At 43.7% G+C, this 23,797-nt stretch overlaps 1 protein-coding gene across 1 annotated transcript in view; it reads left to right on the top strand.

Annotated features, from left to right (window-relative positions):
- The first annotated feature begins 383 nt into the window (after window positions 1-383).
- CD38 (CD38 molecule) overlaps window positions 384-23,797 on the top strand; it is a 28,496-nt gene continuing 5,082 nt past the window's right edge. Inside the window, exons 1-7 of the mRNA XM_074587629.1 lie at window positions 384-915; window positions 16,451-16,580; window positions 17,236-17,371; window positions 18,184-18,266; window positions 20,012-20,088; window positions 20,823-20,915; window positions 22,747-22,833. Of these exons, the coding sequence (XP_074443730.1) occupies window positions 677-915; window positions 16,451-16,580; window positions 17,236-17,371; window positions 18,184-18,266; window positions 20,012-20,088; window positions 20,823-20,915; window positions 22,747-22,833 (845 nt within the window). The 5' untranslated portion in view covers window positions 384-676. The remainder of the gene's footprint in view (window positions 916-16,450; window positions 16,581-17,235; window positions 17,372-18,183; window positions 18,267-20,011; window positions 20,089-20,822; window positions 20,916-22,746; window positions 22,834-23,797) is intronic.

Raw genomic sequence — 23,797 nt, forward strand, 5'->3', positions numbered from 1 at the left:
AATGCTTCGTTAGGTGATTTCACACAACCTCAGACACCCACAGTTTACACACTAAGAAATTCGTGCGACAGCTACTCCAAGCCTATCCGCCAGGGAGAGAAATAAAATACCCCATTGTGTGTTGACGACTTGAACGATATTTTGATGACTACTGCAAAGTTCACAATTGCATTTGGTAAAGTCAGATTCAACGCCTATCATTTAAAAATAAATGAATTTAGAGAAAACAGAGTGGGATCATTTGAATTCAGCTTTTGCTGACACATTAGCCGGAGCATGTCGCTGCAATGGGATCGTTATCTGAACAAAGGCTTTAGGAGTTTTACAGGCAATTTCCTGAAATTCACTTTTGTGAGTTATCCCTGCTGCAACTTCGCAAAGTTGAACTCGGGGAGGTGACGGCAAAGCAAGGAGCAGAAGGGAGCCAGCAGCCAGGCTCTCACCTCCCTGCCTCGAGTCCCAAAAAGCCATTGTTTGGCTTTAAAAACGACTGGATTGGCCAGAGCCCGCTGGGAAGGGGGCGGTGGGAAGCTCCTACTCTGGACCAGCCGGACTGTGTGTGTCCCCCCCCCGGGGCGGAAGAGAGGAGGCGCAGGGTGACACACTGGAAAGCTATTTATTTTCCCTTTTGCGCCGGGAGAGCAGCTGCTGCTGCTCCTCACCGCGTCCCCGCAGGATGCCGTTCCAGCAGGGCTCTGCCCGGACGCGGCAGCGCACCGTCCTTCTGGTGGGTATCGTGGTCCTGCTGGTCGCCCTCGTCCTTGCCGTCGTGCTGGCCTCTGTCCTGACTCACGGAAAGCAGGAGGTCAGCCCCAAAATGATGAAGTGGAAAGACAGAGGGACCACTAAGAATCTGCAAGAAGTCATCCTGGGAAGATGCTACAGCTACGTCATGGCGCGGTACCCTGAGCTGGGGTGAGTAGCGGGCCCGGTGGTGCATCAGGTGTGGGAGGTGAACGGAAGGGAGCTTCCTCGCACCTCCACCTGGCCCTGTCCACCAGGTTTGCAATGGCAGAGAGAAATCAGGGGGGTAAGACCCCGCATTCTATAGCAAAATGTACAAATTCAGACAGCAACTGTCGGCACCCCAGCGGTGGCTTTTTAAAGAATCTACCTGCACAGCCAATATCAGTAGTACTAATCCTAGGTCAAAATGTAATCATAAATGGATTTTGCAACTTCCTTAAAGCCAGCTAAAATAAAAGCTGGATTCTAACAGGTCCAAGGACGTGAAGGTGAAGCATTTTGCTGTAAAGCTAATTTGCCAAAAATCCTGTAACGTGGGCCACTGCATTCATGTAACCGAAACTACACTGGAAGGGAGGAAAAGGAGACAATTCCGCACGGATTTATAGGATGGACAAAGATGTTAGAAAAGCATTGAGAAATATCTTGGGGCTATCCAAACCAGATGTTTTGAGCATGTGGGCAAGACTTTGCGATGAGCACAGACGGCTTGCAGGGAGGGGTACCGACGGCCCGCAGTGCCAGCACGGCAGTCCCAGGCAAAACCTTCCCCCAGTGGTGGTCCCTGCTCAGCCCATCGCAGCAGGTAGCACTGCAAGATCCCAAGCAGCCCACCGCTCCTCTGCTGCAGAAGACAGTTCCCTGGGCCCAGGTCTGCAATAGCGTATTAGGGCGGAGAATTGGTTTTCTGATCCCTGGCCCCATAGGGAAAAGCAGAGTACAATATAAGGAGTGTCCCTGTTCCCCCTGCGGGTACTGGGGACACCCAGCTCCTCAGGACAGGATCCAGGGCAGTGAGGATCTCTCCGCAGGGACCCATCCATCACTCCTGTGGCACAAGCCACCCTATTTTGTGTCCTCAGGAAGCCTCCGGCAGACATTTCCACCACCCCACGTGGCTGAGCACCATGGGGCTGCCCCGCACCTCGGTCAGGTGACAGAACCATCCCAGTCTTTGTCTTCAAAAAGACAATTGCCACCTCTCGTTCTCATGACATTGAACTGATGTGAACAAAGCTGTACATAGTTTGCTTGCATTTGGGTTTCTCTCGGCCTCGGATGTTCGGTGCTGTATGAAAAAGCTGATTTGTGGCATTTGAAGGGAGATGAGCCTGTGGAAAATCATGGCCTGAGTGTGCTGAGAGTTAAGTTTATGCTTTACCTTGAACACCTAAATGGGTTTAGTGAGGGGAAGGGGGATTCTCTTACAAATAAAATTCAAAAGCTCCTGAAGCTTTTGCAAAATCATGTACATGTTTCTAAAAGCGCGCATTAATTTATTAACGAAGTATACACTCAATATTTAAATCTGACATTATTTTGAAGCCTCATAGCCTTTATTACTTATGCTTGTTTTGTTCAAATTGGGGTGCTAAAGATGTAAAAACCACTTTTTTGTGTGAATATGTGTCCAGACAATTTCACATATGTTTTCATTCCCAACACAGTCTGAATCTACTCTGGGAATATTTTTTTTAAGCACTTCTTTCAAGGACGCTTTTTAAAAAACGACAAACCCCTGATTGTAAGTTTTCTAAAAGGTTGTTTTTACAAGGCATAACATTTTGTGCTGTTCTTAATCCAACAATGTTTAATAGCTTCATGGTTGTGAGCTCACTTTCTTTCAGATGAAATGACTTCTGTACAGTAGGACCCTTTAATGTTTTATTTTATTCAAGAAACAATGTGAAATTTATCCAAGGCAGAGCACGCCGAAAAAAGAAAAATATGCTCATTTCCCTGAAATGTTCAGGATGTTCCTGAACAGAGAATTAAGCTTAGGTGCTTTTCTGGGAATCCAACCTGAGATTCCTCGTTCCTGATGCTGCTAAGCTCGGTGGGGTTTGTCGTGTAACCAGCCGCTTCTGTCGCTGGCACTTTCTGACAATGAAGCGGGTGCCTGTAGGACACATCAGAGCTCCATATCTTTCATCCCGTGCTCTTTCATCATTAATGTAGGTCTTGGATCTTGTGTCGTATGAGGTCTTCGGTGCACTTAATCAAAGAAAAGGAGTAGGAACAGGGAACTGCAGAATCTCGGGCAGGCTCATGAGCTGAGAAAGCCGTGTCCTATACTTAGCTAGGACTTTTGCTGCTACTACTCCTACAGTGGGAACCTCGCTGCCTTGGTTAGAAATCTTCTCATATCCTCATGAATTTGTCCATAGACTGTTCTTGCCCTTCTAATCTTAGACTAACATGCGCATTTGTTTAAAAAGCTCCGCTTTTAGTAAGCTCGTGGACATTTCCTCAGATTTTTACTTTTTTGTGTTAGAGGCACTGAGTTCCATCTTTGACAATGTTTTGTTTTGTTTTTTGGTGGTTTTTTTTAGATAGCAATCTATTCACTGGAGGAATTAGTGAGTGTGACTATTTACTACATTTTGGAGTGCCATGTTTCACATTGGAATAGCTGTCAGGATTTGGGAAAAAGCGGGATTGTTGACATATGAATATAGACTTTATAATGTTTCCAGGTATCACAGATGGATTTAACAGGGGCCACAAGTCTATAGCCCGCATTTAGCTCTGCTCTGGCAACTGTGTGCTATAAATCATGTGGGAAGGCCGCGGACGTGCTGATGTACACCTTCACCATCACGGCTGCTTTAGCCCGAGCAGATACCTCTGTGTGCTCTGCCCCATCTTCCTGGAGCCCGTACACAGCCAGCACACTCTGGTCACGCTCCCGTCTCTCCTGATATGGACTGTGGGCTGAAGCCAAGCCCGGTCAGGCCACTGGAGAGATACTTTTGCTGTCTGCAGTGGAGTTTTGTAAGCAGCTCATGCAAACTGATTTTATCCTGTTGGTTTGCTTATTCTCCAAAAGCATAAAAATGTTCAGGCGCTGTACGGAACTTGCTTGCTAAAGAACAATTCTCAGGTACCGTATACAGCAGCTGCTGGTAATAATTCTGTTTAGCTGCCTGTGTGCAATACAATCTGTGGTTTTATTTCTGCCGCTGGCTGGATGACGCTTATCATTTGCACACATATAGTTTCCCAGTTAGTCTTCCTGCGTAGAGCTATTGTCGGGCCAAAGTTGAGGAGAAACAAGCAGGGAACACCAAATGCTGCAAATAATGTGTTTTCGATATTAGCCCCATTTTCAGGAAAAAATGTGGATGGTGTAGCATCAGGCTTTAGGGGTTTCATTCCCCGCACACACCAGTAGATACACACATTAAAGAGCAGTATTTCTTTTCTCTTCCCTGGAAAATACTGGCTGCTGACAGAAGACAGAGCTAAAGCAACAGCTTGTCACAGCTCAATAGTCTTTTTTTTTTTTTTTCCTTCCCCCCCCAACATTAACAAAAGCTGCAAGCTCTGCATTCACTAGTCTTGCAAAAATACCGTACTCATCAACCGCGGCCGCTGGTATGTATTGTAGTTTTGTCTGAAAAAAGGTCAAAGGCAGTTTGGGCTGAAGGAAGGATTTGCCCTCAGATTACTTCGTCTCCTCTTTCCCAAGAATACGAACTCCCTCTTGTGGCTAACGAAACGCTCGCAATTCTCATACTGCAGGTCCCCATGGCATGCAAGTTTAAGTTTAGGAGAGTTTATCCCTGGTGTAATCAGAGGAGGGCAGCGGGATGGGGTGCTCAGCAGGTCGTGCAGGTCCAGGTCTGTGCCAGCTCTTTCAGAAAAGCAACACTGGTCAAGAGCAGCTGTGGTGGCCCCATGACTTCCCCATCGCTTGGAGGATGTTGTTTACGATGGTTTTGCACCTTCATGCCCGCTGGTGGAGAACAGGTGGTAACAGATGTAGCGTGAAACTGGTTGATGCTAAGTTGACTGGTCTAGTTTCCCTCTTCACCATGTTTGAACTGGCAGGCTGAGGTCAGATATGGTCAGCACTTTGTGACCTGGGGAAGGAGGGGAAAAGACACAGTATCTAAAAGGCCACGGTAACTGATCCCCAAAACACAAACATTGCTTTTTTTTTCAGTCATCTTACATTTGCAGCTCAAGAGATTTTTTTGTTCCCAAATAATGACTACTCTCCCCCCCTCAGATCTGCAGTCACTTCTCGGTCTCTGATTCACCCAACCGAAGCCAAGTTTGCAAGGACCTACTATTAAGAAATGGCTGAAGTAAAGCCAGCTTAGTTTCTGTCTAACCTCTGTCAGTGAGAGAGCACCACGGGCGCAGACAGGGAGCCACTTCAGTAAAGTACGTGACTCTCCAGGCCCAGCAATGGTCCTGGGTCTGACTAAGCAGTGAAAAAACCCAGTGATGAAGGTGCAAAATGTTGACCTTCAATAAATTTTTCATGCAGCGTTGTGCGGGCTTGCAACATAGATTTCCCGCTTAAATTCAATTGCACCAACTAATGTTGGTCTTAAGTTTAGTGGCAAATTCCTGTTACAAAGAATTTTGAAATCTGCAGTTCCATTAAATTCAGGAAAAGTTGGTGCATGTTCAGGAGAGCTTTGTCTTCTGACTTCGTGACCACAAATGCATTTTGTCTTTCCACTCCTTTGCAGCCTGTGGAGATGGAGATTTTTTTTTGTCAAAAAGAACATATGGAACATGATTCTGTGTGAGATACTATTACACGTGCAGCATAATTTCTTCCAGAAAGAAATCTGTGGTTTGTTATTGTATGCTTAGTTTTGCATTTTGCCTTCATGCTTTGCTAGGCATTTTAAATTTAATTTCCTTGTATTTGTTCACTGATTATTAACACTATCACATCAAGCATAGCACTAAACAACAGCCATGATTTGATTCAGTGTCACAAAACCCTTAGCTTTATTTTATATAACCCTGACATTATACTGAAACTTAGCTGAAATTTGTGTTTTCGTGAGGAAAAAATGCCTCACATAAGAGAAACTTCTACTGAATCACAATCTTCTGAAGAGTATGGTGTTACTACCAAATCATAATGGAATTATAATGGAATTGTTACACCATCTCTTGTGGTTACAGAGCAAACAAATGGCTTTATTTGCACTACCTATCTGTGGAAAAAGTCATGGGGGCCAGGTGGACAAACTGAATATGAGCCACCAGTGTGCCCTTGCAGCCAAGGCCAATGGCATCTTGGGCTGCACAAGGAGGAGTGTGGGCAGCAGGTGGAGGGAGGTGATCCTTCCTTTCTACTCAACACTGGTGAGACACATTTGGAGTGCTGTGTCCAGTTCCAGGCTCCCCAGTACAAGGGAGTCATGGACGTACTTGGAACACATCCAGTGAAGGGCCACAAAAGTGACTGAAGTGTCTGACACATGGGGAGAGGCTGGGAGAACTGAGGCTGTCCAGCCTGGAGAAGAGGAGGCTCAGGGGAATCTTATCAGTGTGTATAAATACCTTCTTGGGGGAGTAAAGAAGAGCTTTTCTCAGTGGTATCCAGTTGCAGGACAAGAGGCAATGGGCACTGATTAAAATACAGGAATTTCCATTTAAACATAAGAGAAACCCACCTTTTTTTAATATGAGGATGATCAAAGAGTGGAACAGGTTGCCCAGCAAGGTTGTTGTTGCTCCATCCTTGGAGATATACAAAACCCGACTGGATGTGGCCCTGCGCAACCTGCTCTGAGCCAGGGGCTGGACTAGATGATCTCCAGAGGTGTCTTCCTATTCTTCCATTTCCTAGAAAATGCTTGTATGCTTGCGAGAGGTCCGTTGGGTAACTGGGTAACTGGGTAACTAGGACAAATGGTGATGCAGAAACTTTTTGCCTTATCTGTACTGGCAATGGTGTTGGTATCTGTTCCTACCTTTGTTTGTCTTTTGGTATTTAGATGGGCACTGTGTCACTTGGGCATTTTAATAAGCAATGTGTGCTTATTAAAATGCCCGTTTGTTGCAGTGCTTCAGTGTACAATCTTAGTATTTCCCTCCCTATTTCACGTGCCAATGCACTGACTTTAATACCTTTAATACCTGTGTTAGCCTTTGATATAGGAAACATGCATGGTTCTGGTTTCCATTTCTTCTGCCCTTCAATATATGACAGAATCTTCTTTTACAATTGTTTCTAACTTGTATATGAGTGACTTTGGCCATTCTTGTAATTTCTTGTTAATTAAGATAAAATCATTATAAACGTTAACAGTTGTTTGAGTCTTACTCAGAGGTACACTTCCACTGAAATAGGTGGTACTGAGCTTTAACAAGGAACTGGAATATAACATTTAGTAGTCACTAATAGTTATTAGCACTTTAGGATGTAGAGGCAGGGCTACTGCTTCTATAGTTCATCCTTCAAATGAGTCCTCATGCTGTTTAAGGCAGGTTTCCATAACTATTCTGGGCTATAATATAGGGCTCCATTTGGGTTTTATTGTCACCTCTTTCTAGAGGCAGTTCATTAGAATGAAATAATATTCTCTTTAGCAAGAGGTAAGTTCATATGGCAGTGAGTAGCTATCATTTATTTGTTCTTGAGATAATTAATCACCAACACATTTATTTCGGTTCTTCTGGAGTATAAACATCAATGTTAGACTGTGAAAGGCCATCCAGTTCTGTGCAAAGCTCATACTCAGTTCTGTGCAGAAAATTCACCTTCCCAGGCTGTAACTTCCCTGACAACAGCAACCCAAAGTCTGAGAATGTCTACAAATTCAAAGGGGAGATGTCAAAAGATGCATTATCTTTTCTCCATGGCCAACATCAATGTACTTCTGAGGTACAGAAATGCTGTTGAGATCTGAATTTATCTCTCGCTTTGGCAGCCATATGTGAACTTGTCTGTCTGTTGTCTATATTGAGTTATAATCACATAAAAATTGTTCTTAAATGACTATGTATTTCTCATATACTCAAACTTATTACATATACTCCAATTTCTTACATTTATGTAACAGCAGTTAGATATTTAATGGTTCTTACTGCAAGATTATCTGGGCTTTCAAATAATTTTTCACATTTGTGTTAGCCTACGCATACTGCATCACGATTACCCCAGCATCCTATATTAAAATCTCCTTGCAGTGAAAGCCTCCTTTGGTTTTAATCCCAGATACCAGAGAGAATATCATCCTGTCTGTACTGTCCTTTTACATGTTAATTGGAAGTATTTGTTGATGAAATATTGTTCAATGCAACTTTATGCAGCTATGCAGTCATGCTCAGTCAGTTAGCTGCTTGTTCTTTGCTCTCTTGTTTATTGATTTTCTAGAATTGGCTATACCGAACCATGGCTGGTGGCTGTCTAAATTACAGTACCACCCTAGGACTGAGATTATTAAATGTTTGGAGGAGACAATCTAAGAGCTTGTTGTTGCCGAAAGGGAGAATCCTGTTCCCCCCCACCTCTCCCTGCTTCAGTTCTTGTGTAACATCGGTAGAGATGTCAGGGCTCAGAGGTGGCTCGCTGGTGGCATCGCTCAGCTGTCATTGCTAAGGTATGGTGAAAACTCGAGAACTGTTTAACACCCCAGAGCACCGTGGGGAAATATCACTTCACTTATCCACAGGGATAGGAGGAATAGATCCTTTTTCCCTCTAGGGTCTAATGAAAATATCCCTCAAGTGTCCAAGGGTAAAAACAGACGCAGTCTATCTGCCCAGGAGATGGCACCAAAACAAGGTATTAGCAAGGAGCTCACTCACAGTCGTACTAAATCTCCAGTCTGTTCCCTTGTCCTTGTCCTGCTGACACCCGCCACCCTTGAAGCAGGGACTTCTCCTGATTTACTGCATTTATGCCACATCCCAGCACTTTTGGTTCTATAATGTACTGCAAATTCGTGTTATGGGGAAAAAAAAAAGCTGCAGCTACATGAGGCCATTGGGTGTTTCCCTGCAGTAACATACTTTTATTTAGATCATTCTTCTGGAAGTGTTTTTCCAAGTTTAATATTAAAAATACAGGGATACTGAAAATACACTTTCTAATCAGGGGATAAGACGCCAGCTTAAATTTGTTTCCTCTATATCTGTTGAAGACATGGCTCTCATTTGGAAGCTCAAACTGTAGAGCAAGTGTGACCCTCTGTCAAAATGCAGCCCGGGTGAGACAGCTGCCCTTCGAGGGGCTGCGTCCCACTTACAGAGCGTCGCTGAAAACACCATCTGCTTCAGCAGCTTGGGTTTTCACCCAGGAAAGCTGAAATCCAGCCAGCAAAAAAATCTACTTACGTAGATGAACTCTTTAGTGGTTTACAGCTGCCACCTCTTGGCTCAACCCTTCCCGCAAGGCTTAGTGTTTTCCTGGAGCACCGATTCACAACTCACGTGAAATATTCCAGGAGCTATAAACCAAAGCCACAAGTTCAGCTGCCCTTACAGCCCTCTCATTCCTGAAAAAAGGTGAAGGACCGGTGTGACAAGGAGCTATCGTTTGTTCCAGGTCATTCCATGTACATGAACGTACACAGCCCTGAATTGCACCCAGGGGAAACCTCACCTTGTACTTCTTTTCCCAGATCTCCAGACTCCTCACCTCTGCATGGGGAATTTAATTGCTACAGGCAGCCTTTCCAGAAGTCATCTTTCTCTGAGGCAGAGATCTCTGTCTCTATCAGTTCCTGTGATGCTTTCCTTACTGGCTTTTGAACTATTTAATTAACAGAGAGCAGTACTTACAAAAGCAAGCTGCCAAAAAAAATCAAGTATGTCATTCTCATATTGAAAAAGAGTCAGTCACCATAAATGTTACGGTGGCAGACACTTTGCAATAATTAAGCTAAGTGGGTAGTGAGAGCCTAGTGCTCATTGAAGAAGTTGAGATTGACAGCTCTTCCGTGATTTTTTTCCTTCATCCTTTCACTTGGTAATTTTTTCCCTCTCTATTATCTTAATGCAAAAAGCAGCAGACAGTAGCCTCTTCAAATCCTCATCAATGACAGTATATTGGCTGACCTCTCTTAATTCACAGTGCTGTGATTTTTATCTCGAAGATACCTGATGGGAGGTTTTAGGTGCTTGAGTAACAGGACCGAAGCTGCACGTACCCATTTTCTGACTCAGTGGTCTGGAGATGGGTCGGGCCATCAGCCGGCATGAAGAACCGCACGCCTTGGGGGTTGACCTCAGCTGCTGCTCCTGAGAAGTCCCTTCTCCCACGTGATGGCAGTGTTCTCCTTGGGTTCCTCTCCTCCCACCCTCTGCTCGTGTTGACTGCAGACAACTCCAACTCCAGCTGCCCGGGCTGGGCTTGGCAGCGGCTCCAGAAAAGCTACTCCAAAGCAGCAGTGAGACGCCGCCTGGCTGGAAGAAGGGAAGGGGCAGCAGAAGGAAACCCAGAAATATTTAGGATGAAAAAGAAGCAAAAGGATCCGAGGTTGAAGAGGGCTTCCCCTCAGCACAGCCATAAATGTTATTGTTCATTACATAATTTTTTCACAACATAAAGGCATGTCTATTCATAAGTTCACATGAAAAAACAGATTGAATATGGATGTATAAATTGCGCTACTGTTTACAGCCATCAGAGTTTAGTTAAAAGCGGCAGATAAACTGATACCCAGGCAAAGATGGGTCTGTTAGATGCAGAGACGTTGCAACACCATTTAGATCCTTTATATGCGTCCTCCTTCTGAGACCCAGGTCTTTTACAGGTGAAGAGAATGCCTTAGACTCCCAGCAGAGTTTGAATTGGCCTTATGCCTTTAAGGAGCTTTGTTATAACCACAAACTTCTCACTGACTTTTAAAGGCCAGCTATCCGAGTGCGTAGGTGCATATCTGCATTACCGTTTTGGCTAACGGTGGTAGCAAATGAGAAGGATTTTCTTATATAAATTGCACCTGCTGGTGAGGTTGGATCCCTGCAAAGGCCACTTACAAAGAGGGCTCTGAGGACTGTTTCCAGCTCTAACTTCAGAGTCCCACCACAGAGCCACAATTAAAATCTCAGTGTGGCATTGTCATGTTTTAGAAAGAAAACTCGAGGCCTTGGAAAAGCCCGTGTCTCAGCAGGAAAGTCTCTCTGCCTGGTAGAGTGGTTTGAACAAGATGGGCAGAGTTGACTGAGCTCTCCAGAAGGAAGCCTGGAAATCCTTTTTGCTTGCAAAGTTAAAATGGGTGCCATACTTGAAGCACCTCTCAAATTTCTGAGTCAAAAACTAGAGGCACCACAACCCAAGGAATTGCTGCCCTTCTTAAGACATTTTTAGCATCCAACATGGTGAACTGAAAGCAATTGTTCATGGTATAACTGAAATCAGCAGGGATGAAGCTTATCTTTGATATTACACCAATTAGGTCGATTTCAACTGGGGATAAATTTGTTCTGTCATGACCAGTTAATGAAAAAAAATAAAATTACGAAGTAAAGTAAAGAAAAGAAACATCTATATTAGTAGTGATTTCCCAGGTAGCTCAATGCCATCGCATTCCTTTAAGTGAAAGGATACTCTTTCAAGGTTAGCCAGACCAGCATACTAAATAGGCAAGAGATAATGATGCAGAAGCTGTCCATTTTTCTAATATGCACATTAAAATTTGGCTGCTGGGATAGCTGCTAATGGAAATATTCTTGGCCCCAGCTTCCGGTTGATGGATTAATGCGATATTCATAAAAAAGGTAAATGGATAGAAATACTCAAAATCATTGGCAAATGCAACTTCTACCCAAATGTAAGGACAAATGCAGGATGTGCTTTGCAGTGTATATAATATTCGGATTTAATAAGGAAATATAGTTTTAATGGTTGTTTGCATCCCAGCCTTTATTCGATGCTATACCGTATGCAGGATATAGTCTCTGTCTCCGGAAGGTCATAAGGCGAGTTCTTCAATCCTTGCTTTCCAGAGAAAGGGAGGCAGGTTCAGTTCCGGTGTTTACAGCAGGTTTCATGGTGTTCCTTCTAGTCTGTTAATTACTAACAGCGTTTCCCAAACTCTATTCATCAAAAAACAAGGTTTGAGGGACGTGGGTCTTTTTAGCCTGGAGAAGAGAAGACTGAGAGGGGATCTCATCAAGGCCTATAAATATCTAAAGGGCGGGTGTCAAGAGGATGGGGCCAGACTCTTTTCAGTGGCGCCCAGCAACAAGACAAGGGGCAAAGGGGACAATCTGGAACACAAGAAATCCTGTCTCAACATAAGGAAAAACTTCTTTACTTTGAGGGTGACAGAGCACTGGAACAGGCTGCCCAGGAAGGTTGTGGAATCTCCTTCTTAAAAACCCACCTGGACACGATCCTGCCCAACCTGCTCTATTGGCAGGGGGGGTTGGACTAGATGCTCTCCAAAGGCCCCTTCCATCCCCTGCCATTCTGTTATTCTGTGATTCTGTGGCTTATGTATCTGAATTAGATGAATTTAACTAACTGGTAGACTGGGGATCTCTTTCTCTTCCTCCCTTCTGTAAACAAGCAAAGAAAACAAAGTAAGTCCATTCTGTGACTGAGAACTTCCCAATGAGAAATTTGTAGCAGCCTGAAGAGGACAGTTTGTTTCTCAGTCATTTTTTGGCAAGGCATATGTGCTTCTTTCAACCTGAAACTGTTCTTGCTCGAATTTTTAACATACCAAGTGCCAGCAAACTTTTCATATAGTTTTCAGGAGGCCCAGAGCTACAGCGGGTCTCTGCCATTACTTCAGCTCAGTATGAGCTAAATGCTGCATACCAAACAAACACTTTCTTGCTGTGCTGGAAAAATAGGCAAGTGAAATTTTATTAATAGTGTCTACCTCAACAGTGAGGCTGCAAAGAGCGGCAGATCTTCCTGGAGCTGGGATTAACAAGTCCTGAAGTTTTCTCACTGCTTGTTTTTTTCTATATCAACCAAACTCACAGTTGTATGTGACTGGTAATCTCTTTGAGATGTGAGGCAAAAACCTGTATTTCATATCAGAGAAATAGCTTTCCAATGGCACAGCAGTGAACCGTTTTTATTCAGTTGTAAAAATATACATGTTGATAGGTGAGGATAGCGAAAATGAAATATTGTTCAGCTTTTGTATGTATTTTTTTACATTGAAGGTCTGTATTAGGATTTCTAAAACAATGCTGAAATTGCCTAGTTTCTATAAAAGCCCATCTTCATGCCTGATGATTCTTCCATGTGGTACAACTGAAAGTACCACACCGATTACCAGCTGTGGAAGAGCTTCCCCCATTTGAAGGCTAAGCCCTACCACTTCTATGGCATTAAACATATAGTTCTGCTCAGCTCTGCCAGGACTGTGGATAAATATTCTTCTCTCAGATAGAAGTGACATCCATGCATATCATCAAGTGCTGAGCTTGGTGTGTTGAAATGCTTTGAATTCGTGACTCAGCAAGCTCTCTTGGCAGGATCGTGAATCACCTGGATGGTTGTTGCTTCGTCCTTCTAGTGGCCATGACTTGAGTCCAGCAGCAGAAATGCTTTGTACTGTGTCTATCGCTTACCTCTCTGCTTTGGGAATAAAAACTGAGGTTTTCTTATGATTCCTTGAAAAATGTTTTTTCTTCTGAGAGCAAGTTTAAACACTTTGCAATATGAAAGGATAAATGACCAGGTAACCTGGGGGTGTTAACACTGTTATATATTACAGATTTCAGGAGTAGCTTAAAAAAATAAAAAAATAAAAAAAAGAAGAGTCCTGCTAGGAGGACAAATCATTTTACAGATTAGAAACTGTGAGCCATACAAACGTCTTTGAGATGTACCGGTGCTTACAGCCAAGCCCTACAAATTCCCTTTATGATACCATTGACTGCACAAAGCAATGGGGACAGATGCCTATTCTGTAATGTCCCCCCTTACAGAGTGGGAGTCCTCTCTCCTGGATGATTCAGTGTGCCCATGTTGTAATCCTGTGTCACAGCGAGATGTATTCACAACTTCCCATCCCCTAAATGAAGTACTGAAGTTGGGAGGTTGGGAGGAGTTGGGAGGAGTAACCCACAGAGGTGTCTGTGGGTTACTTACACAGTTTGCAGCCAGAGGGAAGCTCCTCCAGGAGCTTCCAAGTTAAATTCTCCTAAGTGAAATATGTGAATACCCCCTGACATGATAGTGCAACAGCAAAGCAATGACTGTGCTCCCTAGAGCATCTGCAGTTTGGCTTCTTATTTCTACTGTGAGTGTAACTGGAAGTGCGTTTAGATCTCTGGATAAAAGGCAATAGTTCAGTAAAAAAGTCATCATTGTTATTAGTCTTTACTTACTGGGAGGTAAATTCCGTTCATATAAACAAGAGGTGTGGTCCCTAACACAGCTGCGGCTGCCCCTGTAGCAGCCTGGCATGGTAAGGAATGAAATTCGGCACGTGGCCAGAACTGCCCCGGTTGGCCATAGAGCTGGAAACTCTCCAGCTTGACCTGTCCTGCCCCTGCCCCCAGGCTCTGTCTGCATTTCGGACAGCACTGTACAGTGGCAACACCCGAGCTGGTTTTAAATCATCAAGGTCAGGCTGCGGGATATCTGCATCCAGATAGAGTTCTGCAGTGTAACGCACTTGGCTGCCCCAAGAATGAGAGGTGAGGACATCTCTGCCACAGACCCTTCACAGGGGAGGACTGGAGGAAGCTGGGGCGTGGAAACCTGCTGTAGTAACCACCTTGGTGGTATGACATCGCCATAACCAACATCATATATAATGCTAAGTTAGATTTGTTTCTACATAAATAAAGGCAGATGGGAAGGAAGCCCAGCGACATCTCGCTGTGGATTGCCTGGTCCTTCCTGGTATGATGCTGGCCCAAGCCCCTGTAGTGTGTCTGATGGAGGCATTCCCTATGGTACGTAGCGCTGCCAGGTGCTCTCGCTTTCTTCTGGACACAGATAAACAGGAGTATGGCCTTCTCTTTGTGTGATGTTTATTTTCTGTAAGGCTTAGGAGTGTCCAGACAGCGAGGAAATGGCCAGGAGCTGACAAGTGGTTCTGGGTCCCAGAGATTAGACGTGGCCCGTGTAACACAAACAGGTCAACTCGCTGCGTTCCAGTTTGACCCTCTGATGCTCAAATGGGCACTCAGTAGAAATCGTGAGCCAGTTCAGTAGTAGGAATGAGATCACACAACTGTAGGGAAGATTTACTTGAAAATGTTTGGAAATCTTCAACGATTTACTACTGTTTTCTTCATCCCTGTAGGACTGTTTTTAAGACTAATCAAATTCCACATCCTTCATGTTAACCGAGTACCAGCTGGTAACAAAGCCTGCAGTGGTGTGTCTGTCACGATACTAATTGATCAGTGCTATTTTTATAGTGCTTTGAAGGCATTAGGTTCTTCAGACAAGACAGAGTCCATTCTTCAAAGGGCTTTTAGTGGGAACACATTGGGACATGACTGCAAACAGTGAAGAAAGAATGGATGCGTCAAAGACAGTCGGAATAGCTCCATTCAGACATGCAGACAGGAGGATAATGCAGTCAGCGTTTTAGATTTACATAAAAACAAGGAAGAGAAGGATGCAAAATTACCGTCACTGCTGTAATGAGAGGGGCAGGTTTTCCACGTGGGCTCGAAACTACGGGAGTGTGAAGAGGAAGGGAAATGCACCCATGGGTGACAGCCTTGAAAACACATACTAGACAGGCAATAATTTTGAATTATCTTAATGCAGAGTTTTAATTCATTACCTCAGGTACAAGAAAGCAAATGTTCTGAGCCGTCCCAAGCCTTATTATATGCTGCAGCTTCTGGTAGGGAGCGTGGCACCGCTTCAGGAGAGAGATACGAGTGCTTGCCCACACTGTGCAACAGATTTCCCCTTGGTAGTGGGAAAGGAGCCCTGCTTCTGGCAGCAGAGAGGTGCTTCATTTCCTAGGCTGACAAAGCAGCATCTTAAGAAACAAGCGTAGGCTGAGGCGATAGGGTTATGGCGTGGCATGAAGCAGTTCCCCCCACGTAAATTTAGTGTAATTCTTCTGACTCTCGGCAGTGAGAGCAAAAGGGCCAGAGCGTGTAACGCAGTGGAGGATCAGGAGACTGAAAAAAACCAAGCACCTGGTTTGGATCTCGGTTATATGTGTGCAAATCGGCTGTGGCTCCAGCAGAGTCAATAGCTGCGAATTAGTGCATGAGTGAAAGTAATACCAGGTCCAAAACTGCCAGACGTCTGCTTTTGTTTTAGATTATAGATATTATTTCTGTAGGGTTGAATGCTCTGCGGGGAGACACCTGGGCATATTTTTGGCTCACTGTACCTGAGGTGGCAGTATCTTTCAGCTATATTTTTAAAATGTGCAAGTTATATGCTGCCACATTTGCTTCTCATTATTTGGTATGAATCAAGAAATTTGAAATCAAGAAAGCAAGAAATTTGATCTTCTGGTTATGTGATACCAGCACAGCTCTTTTTAAGGGACAAAAATATAGAGGGCATTCAGATATTGCAATTATCAGTAATTTAAAATGCAAGAGGAAGAGAGCAAAATGTTTTAGAACTGCTTATTCCCCAGTTTATACTCAATTTGCTGAAGATAACTCTGCATTTTGTAATGGGTAATGTATTTCGGTGCCTGAGCAGAGTCAGAACTCCTTTAAAATCGGATCCATAGTGGTTTACCGTAACAGAAGGAGATCCTTTCACAGTCATAAATACTCATAAATACTAACTAACTATGTTTTAATCTTTCGGCAGAGACAAGGATTGCCTAAAAATATGGGAGTCGTTAAAACATGCATTTGTTTACAAGAACCCCTGTAATATTACGTCAGAAGATTATCAGCCTTTACTGGAGTTAGCGAGTCACCCTATCCCCTGTAACAAGGTAAGGGTACAACACGTGGTGGGCTGCGTAAGGAGGAGTGTTGTGGGACGACGCGTCTGTGCAGCGCTCTGAGTGACGCATCTTGTCCGTCGCGACTGTGAGCGGCTGTAGGTCAACGAGGATAATATTTTGCTCTCGTGCTTACTGCAAAAATGTTACCACCATTGGACCCCAGTGGCCCTGTTCATTCCCTGTCACTGGAAGTCATCCCTGCGTAAGGTCTGCCTCAAACCTGAGTACCAGGGTTGTGCTGGTGAAGTGATGGAGATATCCCTCTTCCATGAGCATACGGCGCTCTGTGAGGAGCACACTGCCATGCTGTTAGAGGCACCGTGTTTCCAAAATCCTGCTCTTCCACGTGCAGTTCAAAAGCACACAACAAATTAGGCATACATCCTAGGAGAACTAGTCAAAACCTTTCTTTCAAAATGCTGAAGACATCCATTTCCACAAAAAATAACCACTCAAAAAGAAGTTGGAAATGGGAACGTGGGCTGCAGAAATAAGAGCTGACCCACTAGTGTGAACTTGCAGCATTTCAATAAAAACTAAAACTCCCTCTTTATCATAAAAAAATTTTGCTTTTCTCCAAGAAAATATCCTGACGAGCTCTGGTATAAGTATCACTTATTAGACATTGTACCTTATTTCACAGTCACTGTTTTGGAGCAAGACAAATGACCTCGCTCATCGTTACACAAAATCCAATCAAAATTTCCTTACCTTGGAGGACACCTTGTTGGGTTATATGGCTGATAGGGTTTCATGGTGTGGAGACCCCTCTGCCCCAGGTAATAAGTCCTACTTTTTGCAAAACAAATCAGAACACTGGAATTCCAGATTAGTCTTTTCTCTTGTATATCTAGACCTAAACATAGTCATTTTCACATATTCTTTTCTTTAAGTTTAAAACCTTAACCATATTTCTGCCCCATGTTATGGAAGAATGAAAATAATACTTATTCCTCAGGTTAATTAAGAAACCACAGCTTTTTGGCTGCTATTAAAACAACCGATTGCTTCTTGGACTAATGGTCATATCTAACCCCCTCTATCAAGATTACTGGGTTCCTTCCTGTGACTTTTGCAGGACAAACTGCAAAATAAGAATGCCATTCAAGAAGGTCCTGGCAATAGGCCAGTTGAAGTGGCGGGGGCAGTATGTAGGTACCCTGGGGTTATCGATGCCCACAGGACTCCTGGGGTGGTGATTAAAGCTAGCAACCTCAAAAATGAGCTGGAATTACTGAAAATGTTGGGCAAAGTTTAGTTTTTTGATGCAATTGGACATCATTGTCAAGAGCCAACCCGTTTCTCACATTTAGGGCTGCATGTTTTCCCTTCTCAGTTTTCTGAGAATTATTTGCATACAGGGCCTGCAGCTGCCTCCCTGAACCGTGTGTCAGCGAACAGGAAGACCTTTGAACACATGCAGATTTGTTTCCCTCTCTTAGAGCCCTTTCCTTTCCTTGCTTTGGCAGGGGGCAAATCTTTTTGCCATCATTAATCATCTCGGAAAGCTATATTAACTTTGCAACAATACTCACTGTAACTAGCTATTATTAGCTATTATGAGCTATTCTATAAACATATTTCTTCTCAGGAATCAACTACGAATCTTGTCCAAAACGAAGTGAATGTGAGAGCAACCCTAGCTCTGTATTCTGGAAAATGGCATCCAAGATGGTAAGATCTAGAATAAATCTCCCCGAATCTGAGAATGTTGAAAGGCACTAAGTTCCTGACACTGCCAAAAGTGTGAATTGGCAGATCGGACTTGGAATAGCAAAAGTTCACATGAGCTTTAGCCTTAGACGTTAAAAATTGTGGGCCTGGAAATTTATATTTGTACAATATTTAATGTCATTGTAGTTTGGGCGTTCTTATTTGTGGACGGAGACTGTGTGCCAGTGTCTAGAACAACACTTGGCAGGCAGCTGGAGCTTTGCAGATGGTATTTACAGTAATAATAATCACCACCTTAATTAAATCACAGGGCTGAAATTGCTAAAATAAAATACATTTTAGCGTGTGGATGTTGAGAGCAGTGCCTAAATTGGCACAGAAATTTTTCCAAGCAGCTGGGAATCCCCTTGCACCTCCCCAACATAACTCTGAAGAGCACGTCCTCCCACAATGGTATCTGGCAAGGTTCCTACGAAGCGCCCACCCCTACGGACATGTCAGCTCCCATCACATGAAAGAGACCCTGCTAGTCCGACTCAAGCCGTTAGCCTGGCTTTGTTGAATCAGCACTTTACAGAAAAAACATGCCAGAAAAAAACCCTGCTCTCCTGTATCAGTTCAATTTTACCTGTCTCTCAGGACTTCACCCTTGATATGAGTGTTAGTAGATGACTGCCTGGGTGGAAAACAAGCATTCGTATATGCTTCAGCCCTCATGTACGTAAGAAAAAGTCTACTCGCTGTCACAAAAAAAATTGTTTTGTGGGTAAAATATTGTACATAAGTTTTCCAAGCTCAAAACAATTTCGATGTTTTTATTAATCCCCTCAGTTCCAGAGACTGGGGGGAATAAACCACCGTATAGAGTCAGGGTGGCTCACCTGCAGGCTTTCTAGTCCTGACAAATTTAAAATCTACTAAAACTCTTACTTATTGCATTAGAAAGTTGCACATAATGAAACCGTCCTGCAACTTCAAAGCTCTCTAGAGCTGAGTTTGAGCCACATTTTTTAGAGGTAAGAGGACTTGGAAGATCTGTTAAGTACAGTCACTTGTGGTAAGCTTTTCAAAAATTCTTTGTCTTACCAATGGATTATATAACTAGAGTGGGTACTTTATGTTGTGACCTTAGCAGTCTTTAAATATTTGGACGTGAGTTTTAAAGAATAAAAGAGCAGTGGTTACATGGTCCAGCAATTTAAAAATCAAATCAAACAAAACTCAGTGATGAGTTTTACTAAAACCACTGAAAAATCCCAAGCCGCAAAAGAACACAGAGGGTGAGTCACAAGGTAACGAATACACAATGGTTTGCGTGTCCTTAAATTTGGGGTACCTCTGTTCTGGCTCGTCCTCCCCCACCTGAGTTAAAGCAGTCTGAGGGTTATTCCCAGTTACTGAGGGAGGGAAGAGCCCCATCAGGGAGCTGCAGCTGCTGGGGCTCTGGGAAGTTGCTATGAAAAGTGAAAACAGCAGTGACAGCAGAGTTGCTACACCAATCCCGTCAACCTCAGACTGCCAGTTTATAGCTGACTAATGCAGCTTGGTGACAGTTTTGCCACAGCCTTTAGAGGCTTTTTTTTTTTTTTTGTACTGACACCTTTTGTTAAGATATTGGCCAGCTCCTCTACTTGTATAAGTCAGTTCTGATGACATCGAAGAAGTTACAGTAATTTCTACTAGCCCTGAGTCCGACGTGGCACTGCATGTAGTGTGGGAGCGTAACACCCGTTTGTTTTGTTCAGTTTGCAGAAGCAGCATGTGGTGTGGTTCAAGTGATGCTCAACGGATCGATAGAAGCTGGAGCTTTCAGAAGCAGCAGGTATTTACTCAGCACGCTACCACCCATGTTTCTGTGGGGCCTGCATGCTGGTGAACATGTCTCTGCCAGCGCATCCCAGCGCAGAATGGATTTTGGTAAACTCATAGAAATCTAAACCATTGGCTGTTGAAGAGATGATTCACTTAACATTCACTTAACTCCTTCTATACTGTGACTGTAATTGAAATCCTTCTGAGGGTGTGTGGGTGGGGTATCCAGTGTGCTATGACTGCACAAAGTAACTTTATTATTACAGTTTATTTATGCACCATACATGAATGACACATTTCTAATTGTTGATGGAGCTGACGAGATGGATTTTCCCCCCTCCAGACTGTGCTTCCTTGGGTTACCTGGTTGGAAGTGCAGTCTTGAATAATATTGAAAGATGAAGAATATGCTGGTCGGGAGGACAGCTACGTTCATTTCCCTTGTACAAAACCAAACCAGTAGCCAATAAACCAAACAGGAGAAAAAGCACTAAATATGGAAAAATTTCATCTTGTTCCAGTCTGCAGACAGTTTCAAAAGTTCTTGTGAAAGTGAAATAAGAATGGGGAGAAAATCTTTTACTGCAAGGTAATTAAATAGTCTGTGAGAATCCATTGGCAAGATAGCGTTCTTTCACAGAGAACAGTAACAGCACTAATAAGTACTAGTATTTGGGAACATACTCTGTACATCTTACATAGAAAATTAAGAATGTTTTGCTTTTTCATGTCCCATCCCTACAGCATTTTTGGAAGTATTGAGATCTTTAACCTAAATCCAGATAAAGTCTCTGCAGTACGCATTTGGCTTATGCATGACATCGGGGGACCTCAAAGGTAAGTCACACTGGTACGAAACGATGAGTGGTGTGTAGAAGGCAGAGGGCACAGCTCAGTTTTGACGAGTGACTGTCTAACAATGACACTGTGTTAAACTTGCTCTATGTTCACTCTGCTAGCTGCTTACTTTATTGGAAAGAATAACATTTTTACTGTTGTTTCCTTTGGTATTTTTTGTAGGTACTGCTCAATAGTTATAGCTAAGACTCAATGACATTTTCCTTGCTTTCAAGGGGTCGCATGACCTTTAAACTCCTCCCAACCCCACTGAGCTCTACAAGCCCTTATCATGGGTGCAGCACTGAAGTCACAGAGCAGGCTATGTGTGCAAGGGTGAAGAGCTGGAAAATATGCTTTTCCACGGCAATAGAAGGCCTCAGCCTTTCTGAGTGACCTTTTCCGTCCCAATCAGATTCTTTTGCAAACCTATGACATTTCAAGCACAGAGTTCTGGGTCAGGAAGGAGGCTGTGATGATGCAGTGCAACTCAGGAGTGAGCGTGGAACCAGCAGAGACCCTTGCTCAGACAGCCTCTCTGTCTGACACAGTGCCAGCTCCAGTGTTCCAACCCCTCCTCTAGCCCTGACACCCAGAAATGTCTCTTTGCTACACAGAGACAGCTCACAGGCACACATCTACCCTGTGGTCAGCATGTCAGACAAATTCTTATGGACCATAACATAGAAGTTTGCTGAAGAAAAGGACATTGGGCAATCTGTACATAAGTTCCTCCCCAAACATGGCAAATATTGCCCCAGATCAGGGGATCCTTTCTTCCATGATTTCCCAACATCAGAAAAGCCATCGTGTTCCTCCACAACAGCTTCCACAACCTGGTGCCCTGCCAGCCCTCCTGACACATCCTTCTCCTGTGCCAAGTTCACAGCAGTTTCCTTTTTATATTCTACTTCCTAATGTGTGTTCCTTTTATCTTCTGATTTGTACCCCATGTTGAATCACTGATAACATCTGGTAAGTCTTCTGAACAAGGAAGAGCTGGCTCTGCTTCCCACTAATGCCATATGTTGGGAACCGGATTTGCCCTAATGTGTGTCCCATACTCTGAACCAGGAGATGATTTTTATCCCGAAGTAACAAGTCTTTTGCAGTGTCTCTGTTTGTGTCTCTGAGATTTGTCAGTCCGCTCACTATAGCTTTGGGGCCCCTTGGGCTATTTCAGGCAAATTAAGCATAGAGATAAAGATCTCAAAGGTATGACATTGCTACACGCTTCATTAAACTATTGGCTGGATGGAAAAGAAATGTACAAGTTAGGGCTCCTACCAACAGAAAAGCAGTTGAAACAGCCCCTTGTCAAACCAGAGTAGCAGCAGCCACAGACTGAGTCAAACAGGTAGGAGATGCTCACGTCCTGCTTCCTCCCGTGTTTTCTACCTGCTTCCTATCATTTGTCCTACCTGGGACTTAGCTGCTGGTTTTCGTGGTTGGCCCTTTCTCATCACACAGAGGACTTGATCACTTTGTCCTTCCACAGATTTTAATGAGCCTTATATAGTGCTCCTGTGGATGGAGACCACCAGTGGCTCTGGAGCAGTTCTAGAGCACATAGAATGGAACTGAGTTAATTCCCACGGATACTTTCCTGCAGAGTTCTTGTGCAAGATACACAGTTGAACATCACACAGTTTCTACCAGCAGAGGCCCAACGGTAGCCAAAACTCCACAAACCCAATGGACTTTATGGCACATGAGCAAACAAGCTTTTAAAAGATCTTACCTGAAATAAGGCAAAGTGACATAGTGAGGAATTTAGCTGAGCTGCTTCTACACACAAGGAACACAAGTAACAAAAGACTTTTCTTTCCAGTGAATCCTGCTCAGGCCATTCCATAAAGAGGTTAAAAAGCATTTTAGAGGAGCGAAACTTTACAATCACCTGTGAAGACAATTACAGGTAATTACCTGCTTCTGTTGGTGTCAACTTGCTAACATAAAACTAATATCACATCTCCCTCTTGATTTAATATGGGTTTCCTGGTTTAGAGCAGACTAGAGCAGATTCCCTTCTTACTGCCACCACATCCCTTCGATGTGGCTGTGTGCTTCTCAGGGGCTTCCACTTGTGCTGCAGACCTCGTGTTGGCTGGCTCTGGGGCTTGCTCTCTGCCCGGCCTTCCAGGAGGTCACCTCCATTGCACGTGTTCAGTTGCCTTCAGGGAAGGAGGAATCCAGCCTCTCTCAGCAGATTTTCATCTGATGGATTTTACCTACAATAATCACAGTCAATAGGCAGCTCCCCTCCCTGCTGCACGCAGATAACACAGTATGGCAAGGATGGTCCTTACTTCCTTCACTATAGTTTGAACTTACTTTCTGTGCAGCTGCTTTGTCAGAGAGTGAGGCAGGAGACATGGTAAGTATTGTGAATTACTATAATTCCCCATTGTCAGGAGATAAAAACAAGAGTCCGGGAAACAGAAGAGCCCAAGTTCCAACTTGCCTGAAATCTCTATCTGCCTGCTGAGGAGATAACAAGAGCCTGAGACCCACTATCCCTCTGTGTGGGTTCAGACACTTTCACACAGAGCAAAAGTGTTCCTTAGTGACATTAAAAAAGCAACAAGAGTTCAGTATTACTCATAGTTTATCTGTCAGGAACAGCTTTTCAGAGTTAAGGACTCATACTGGGTTAAGAGCATTTCCAAAGTAAACATTTCTATAAACTACTGAGTTTGTGACATTAGTTTTAAATAAGGAAAGGCTGGATTGCAAAGGAGACAAGTGCCTTATCTGTTGCTAGGATTTTAATCTTGAAGGCAGAGCAATATATTCCTGTTTAGATATTGCTAAAAATGATTAATGGGTATTCTGCACGTTATGAAAAAATTAACACTGGTGTGGTGCATAAATCTGTCAAA

Source organism: Larus michahellis, chromosome 5, assembly GCF_964199755.1.
Source record: "Larus michahellis chromosome 5, bLarMic1.1, whole genome shotgun sequence".
In the NCBI taxonomy this organism is placed as follows: Eukaryota; Metazoa; Chordata; class Aves; order Charadriiformes; family Laridae; genus Larus; species Larus michahellis.